This window comes from Numenius arquata, chromosome 4 (assembly GCF_964106895.1).
Source record: "Numenius arquata chromosome 4, bNumArq3.hap1.1, whole genome shotgun sequence".
NCBI lineage: Eukaryota > Metazoa > Chordata > Aves > Charadriiformes > Scolopacidae > Numenius > Numenius arquata.
Window position 1 is genome coordinate 30,528,412 of NC_133579.1, and position 6,462 is coordinate 30,534,873.

Sequence of the window (6,462 nt, forward strand, 5' to 3'; positions counted from 1 at the left end):
GTTAGCTTTACTTAGAGCTACAGGGTATATATGTGCTTTGTTTTGTCTTATTGATAAATCTAGCTTACATTTTTAGCACACACAAACAAAAATCAGGAAAAAGAAAAATTTGATGAAAAACACGAACAACACAAAACAAATAAGGTTCCAATCGTGCAAATTTTGCGTCACTGGATAAAGCACTTCTTGACACAGTAATGTCCAGAATCCCCCTCCCCCAGAAAAATACAGGACTGAGACTGAAGCCATTCTTTTTTTTTTTTCTTTTTCTTTTTTTTTTTTTCTTTTTTTTTTTTTTCTTTTTGTTTTTGTTTTTCCTTAAGGCTATACAACACAAAGAAATAAACCATGGAAAGAACACCTCATTGGGCTGAACACTTCATTCTTCTGGCTCTGGAGCAAGCCTTAAACAAACCAATTGTGTGGTCCAAGTTATTTGTCTCATTGGGACAACAAGAAGAGAAAGAAAAAGAGGAAAAAAATGAAAGAGAGGAAAAAAATAAAAAAGAAAGTCAATGATCCCAACAATAAAATCCGAAATTGACTTTACAATCACAGGTACAAATTGCTCAGGTCGATAATTTCATTTCTCTTAAAGATCACTGTCGTCTAAAACTAATTAGAGGCGCAGGTTCCCGAGGAATTGTCAATATTCAAAGCAAATATTGGAGTTTAGAAGGTTATCATTCTTCTACCGAGACAGTCTGACGGGGTGACTGGAAATACTGTCATGTGCAGCCAAGTTCAGGGTGTCATTAATGATTGAATCCTTGCTCCGGCTCATGGATCTGTCTCCTATTTGGCCTTTTATAGTGGAAAGACTAAGAAGCCGGAAAAGGTTGAATATTTCCACCCTCCCATGAGGTTACCCCTTTCCAGTTTGAGATGCACTTTGTCTTCTCTTTCCATGTGGAGCAAGACCCCATTGCTGGCTGCTTCTCTGGTGACGTCCTGATCCCCTGCAAAAGCTGAAATCACTGGGTATCCGTTTTGCATTAAACTTACCTAAAAAGTGCAAAGAGAGAGAATCTGAGTTTTCTCAATATTCTCAATGGCTTTTTTTTTTCCCTGTGCATATCACTAAACTTTTGTGCAGGTTAGAAACAGGGTTGAATTTAGCTACGGCAGCACATGATTTCTGTCATGCATACAGACCCCTTTAACTAAAATAACCTACAGTCTCATTCTTCACTTGCTGGTTTTGTAAATGCACCTTAGTGCATTTACTAGACCTTAGTGCAGCCTAGAAATGAGCATTAAAAAAAAAAAAAAAAAAAAGGAAAAGGAAAGACATCATCTTCTTTAGATCACAACCCACCTGGATGGTTTGTCTGTTATAGACCTTGACCACGTGGAAACTGAAACTATATATCCCTTTCCTTGGTGCTACAAATATACTGGAAGCAAGATCAAAATGGTTGCCAATATTAACTAATACCTGGAAAGTAAACAAACAAACAAAAAAAACAACAAAAAAAAAAAAACAAAATAAAAAAAGGAGAGAAAGAGAGAAATCAGACTCCACCTTAGAAAGGCACCAGTGAAAATATGACATGAGCTCCATGACCAATATTAAATCCTACTTGAAATGGCATTTGCAGCACAATTAAAAGTGCACTGCAGGGGAAAGGAGCTAGAGTTACAGAGGTATTTAAAAAGCATCACAGTTCATAAAACAATTTAGCTATGCAAAAATGATCTCCAAAGTCTGTTAGATGAAGTGCAAATGTCCACACTGCACTGTCAATACAGCAAAGGTGGCAGAAGCCAGCCGGGGAGGGGGGGAAAGGGAAGGGGTCGGAGGGAAGGAAAGGAGGAAGGGGAAAGAAGTGAGGAAAAAAACCCCGAAACTCATCAATTCGTAGTGCAAATGTATGCTTTTTAGCTACCATTACTGAAATCAGAACTGCCCTCAAGTTTAATAGGGTATAGAACTAAAATCATACTGCAGGGAGGGGTGAAGGAGGAGAAAGGATGCTCAGCAACAGCAACATCTGCCAGTTCATGCCCCTCTGTCCCTCTGGAGGACTGTGCTGCCTGGCCTGCACCCTTCTCAGGCGGCTGGGGTGGGTGTGCTCCTCCTCCCCGACAACAGTCTTAATTTGTCATATATTTCAAGGTCTTTTGAAACAAAGGAAAAAGAGAAAGAGCTGAGCCCTCCGGCAGATGTGCAAAGCTTCCTCACTTGGAAGCGGCCGCCGCATCATGCCCCCGCAGAGGCTGGCAGTGAGGAGCCCACCGATTTAATGGGAATCCTGCCCCGGATCATCAGCTCGCTCCCTTTCCAGGCTCCAGCGACGAGCAGACTGATTTGGTTCCAAAGGCACGGGGGACGAGGAGAGAAAAACCCGCGGGCCTGTGGCGATACGGTACCGCGAGTGAGTGAGCCCAAGCCAGCTGCTCAGCCATGGCCGTCCCTGGGGCGCCCCGGCCATGCTCAGCTCCACCAGCTACAACCTCTGTTTTAATGAAGAAAAATACAAAGGAGGAGGAAACAAAACGAAGAACAAAGCAAAAAAAAAAAAATCCTCCCAAATAGCTGAACCCTATTGTTTCCAAGAAAAAAAAGAAAAAAAGAATCCATTCTTGTGGTAGCACTGAGGAAGGAATGCCTTCAAACTCCTGAGAAGTGGGCATTACAGGGTAAGACATCTAAAATGAGCTATAGATGAAGCAAGCGCTTTTTTTTTCTTTTTTTTCTTTCTCCTCTACTGATCGGACTTTATGAGATTTTGTATGTGAGGAATAGCTGTGCAAACTCATTAGGAGGGACAGGTAGACAGATGAATGACAGGCGGACAGACAGATGTTAAAAAACAAAACAAAACAAAAAACAACAGAGAAAAGAGTTTGCATGTGCTAATTTTGGCTGACTCTGCAACACTACTTCAGGAGTCAGAGGGGGTAGAAAAAAAAGTAAATTTTATCGCAAACATCAAGCGGAAGGACGGAGTACGGGCTCCGGGAGGCAAGCAGTGAGGCAGGGAAGGGGCAGGACGACGAGGCCGGGCTGGCTGCTGCTCTACACCGCTCCGTTATAACCCACTGGGGACATCGTTCGCTTCGCTTGATAACGCGGGAAACACTTTCTTCCTCAGCCCTCCCTCCCCCTGCGAGGTGCTGTAACATCGCCAAATGCGCTCCGAACAGGCAGATCCGGCGACTCCCCATCAGTAAATCTCTGTCCTCCTCTTGCCCTGAACGTGAGCATTTCCGACGAAGCATCGAAGGGGAGATGCGCACCCTTCCCCCTGGGTGGTCCCTAACTGCCCGGGGTAATCCTCGCCTGCGAGGAGCCCCCGCAAGCGTCCGAGGCACAAATTTACACTTTAAAGGCCCCTCCCTATTAGCGATGGGGCCGGACAAGAAGTCAGCCTCCCCCACTTACAACCTCACCACCACCCCAGGAAAGCTCCTCAGCCACCTCAAAGAACTTCCCAAACACTTTCTGGGGACTTGAGCTGTAAGATTGCTTTTGAGCGGGTGGGTCAGGATTAAAAAACGGAAAGGAGAGCTAGAACGAAAATAAACGTGTAGTCACGGGGGGCTAGGAGCGGGGATGGCCGCGCAGGGAGGCGAAGGGATGGCCGGCGCGGGGTGGGAGGGGGGGCAGCAGCGAAGGCAAAGCAGGCGGCAGCTGACCTGGTCGAAGTAGATGGTCATGGTGCGGTTGCTCATCTCGGAGGGCTCGTGGTTGGTGCTGCGAGTGGCCGAGAAGGCCACTTTAGCGCTGCCCGAGCGCACCGAGATCCCCAGGGAGGAGGTGATGGCTCCGTCGGCCGAGGGGCTGGAGTCGCACACCACCAGGCACTTCCCCTCCAGGACGATGGGCTCCGTGTCGTTCTGCGCCCGCACCGGGCACCCGGCGGGCAGCAGCAGCAGCAGCAGCGGCAGCGCCGCCGCCAGGCAGCAGCAGCAGCCGCCCGCCGGCTCCGGCAGCGCCCCCCGCCGCCGCCGCCCCATGCCCAGCGCCGGACCGCTGGCGCTCCGGCTCGCCGCCGCCGTGTGGGCTCCCCGCGCCGCCGCCGCGGGCGGGCGGGCGGCCGCGGGGAGGCGGAGGGGGCTGCGCGCCTGCTGCCGCCGCGGCGCCCTGCGGCCAGCGCTCTGCGGGACGGCGGCTGAGCAGCGGCGGCTGGGGCCGCGCCTTCCTCCCCTTCTCCTCCTCCTCCGCCTCCTCCTTCTCCTCCTCCTCCGCGCGGGGCGAAGGAGCCTCCTCAGAGGGCGGGCGGCGCGTAGTAGCCTGGCAAGGGCAAAGGCGGCGGTGAAGCAGAGAAATGGGCAGGCAGAAGCCGGGCACCCCGCCGCTCGGCGGCACCCCGCTGGCGCAGTCCCCCCTCTCCGCCCCGGGCGTCCCAGCCGGCACAACAGGTCTGGAAGAGACCTCGCTGCCCGGCGTCTCCTCGCCTCTTCTCTTCTTCCCGTCGCCGGGCAGCGGGGGGTCCCGCAGTCCCAGACGTAGTTTGAGGCGGGAGAAGGGGGCACCGCGGCAGCTTTCGTCCCTGAACCCACGCTGAGGCACCCTGTGTGCGCCTTGGACGGTCCCTTTCCCGCCCCACAGCCGCCGGGAGCTCCAAAACCCGGCTAGTTCCCACGGTCCCACTTTTTACTACATCTGCGAGCCGGGTGTACGTCGGTCTAATAACGCCCCGGACACTCCGAAAGGAGATTTTATTACTATTGTTGTTGTTAATGCCCCCAGCCCACCCCCCTCGCAGGAGCTGCCTCGCTATCCCTAGGGTTCGCGGGGAGCCAGGGCACCCCGGAGCCCGCGCCCCCGCCGCGGCGCTGCCCCGCCCGGTCTCTGGGAGATGCCGCCGCCGCCCTCCTCCTCGCCCGGGGGCTTCTGCGCTCCGGCACCGGCTTATACTTCCCAATGTTTTGTCCTCCGGGCCAGGCTACCTCCGCTGTCACGGATCCCGGCGGCTCCCTAAACTCTCGGGAAGGAAGCGGTCGGCTCAGACATCCCCCGGCTCCCACCCCGTCATGCACACATATCGCAGGAGGCAAAACCTCACCCAGTGTCTCCCTGGGAAGTTACATCTCAGTTTTCCCCGCTCACCAGAACAACCTGAGATCTCGCTTCTGGGAGATCCCCCCTACAGTTCCCCCGAGGCATTTCTCCCCCTGCCCTAACCCCTTATCTTGTTATTGTTATCATTTAAAATCGTATTTTGCAAAAGGAACAGCCGGCGGGGAGGGGAACGGCCTTTTTACCTGGGAGGTCCATGACAGGAGAGGAGGGCTGGCTAGGTAGCTCGTCCGTGAACTTGTATTGCTTAGAGAAAATGAGCCGAGATTGCGCTGGCAGAAAGAAAAGGAAACAGGAGTCGCCTCTTTCTCTCCCGCCCATTGCCAATAATCCCCCCCCCCGCCAGCCGCTATCACCACCACCCCACTTCCTCCCTCCTCCCCTCTTCTCAGACACACACGCACACACACACTCGCACCCGGGAGGCGGGATTCAGAGGTCGGGAGCGGAGCTGAGCTTGGCCCCGGCACCCCTTCGCACCGCAGCCCCTGCCCCGGCCAGGCACCCCTCGCCCTGGGCCCGCACCCCGACACATCGCGGGCAGCCGCGGCAGGGAGCGGGTCTCCTACCGGAACGGCCTCTTCGGGGCGTCCCGTCGCAGGGTGTCACCGGCGGCAGGGAAAAGCCTTACCCCATCTCGTCCCCCCTTATTTCCATTTAAACCCGTCGGGCTGAGTCCCCCCTGTACAAACATACCACCGGCACCTTAGCGCTTACGGGCCACTGATGCAGCCGAACCGCGCAGCACCATGAACTGGAGGCTCTTTGGAATGCATAGATTTTAATAATTATAATAATAATAATAATATTAATCTCTAAAAAGGACACGTTGTTTGGGGCACTTCAGGCCGTAAGGCCGTGCGGCGCACACCGAAAATTCCCGTGCCTGCCTCCCGGCATCCCGGCGCTCGGTGGCAGCTCCCCCGTGAGTAAACCGTTTCTTCCCCGGGGCGGCTCCGCTCCCAGACCTGCACCCAATCCCCGGGATGCTCCTGGCCCGGGGATGCTCCCAGACCCGCCGCCGGACGGGGACCCGCTCCCAGACCCGCTGCCCGACCTGCACCCTCTCCCCGACCCGCGCCCGGCCGCGCCCGCGGCTCCGCGCCAAGAGCGGGCCTGGGGCGCCACCTGGCGGCGGCGCGGGGCGCAGCGCCCTCGGCGGGCCGGGTCGAGCCGGGCCGCAGAGTTGCCGGGGGCTGGGAGGGAGGGAGGGAAGGAAAGAAGGAGGGAGGGTCGCACCCCGGTAAAGGCGGGAGGGAAAATCCCAAAGGGATTAGGCCGAGGAATTGAGTGGCCGCCCCCTCTCGCTGCCTGCAGGGCCCGGGCGCGCTGCGCTCGCTGGTCTCTCCTGCCTTACGGAGCCGTAATGATGATGTATGTCACAGTCAAGGTTATCATCAGATATTACCGGCTGCAAATGTTTCTTGCATCTC

The 6,462-nt window shown here is 54.5% G+C and overlaps 1 protein-coding gene across 1 annotated transcript; it reads right to left on the bottom strand.

Annotated features, from left to right (window-relative positions):
• Nucleotides 1-807: 807 nt before the first annotated feature.
• Nucleotides 808-3,963, bottom strand: CBLN2 (cerebellin 2 precursor). Its single transcript, XM_074146660.1, has 3 exons — nucleotides 3,643-3,963; nucleotides 1,319-1,438; nucleotides 808-1,005 (listed from the first exon to the last, which is right to left on the bottom strand). The coding sequence occupies exons 1-3, from the start codon at nucleotides 3,961-3,963 to the stop codon at nucleotides 808-810; spliced, it is 639 nt and encodes a 212-aa protein (XP_074002761.1).
• Nucleotides 3,964-6,462: the final 2,499 nt, after the last annotated feature.

What these genes read in the sequence shown, in the direction of transcription:
- CBLN2 (XM_074146660.1), bottom strand. Translation starts at nt 3,963, where the DNA reads ATGGGGCGGCGGCGGCGGGGGGCGCTGCCGGAGCCGGCGGGCGGCTGC. An exon ending in TGACCATCTACTTCGACCAG is followed by an intron (nt 1,439 to 3,642) that starts GTCAGCTGCCGC and finishes TTTACTTTCCAG; the next exon opens with GTATTAGTTAATATTGGCAA. An exon ending in ATAACAGACAAACCATCCAG is followed by an intron (nt 1,006 to 1,318) that starts GTGGGTTGTGAT and finishes TGCACTTTTTAG; the next exon opens with GTAAGTTTAATGCAAAACGG.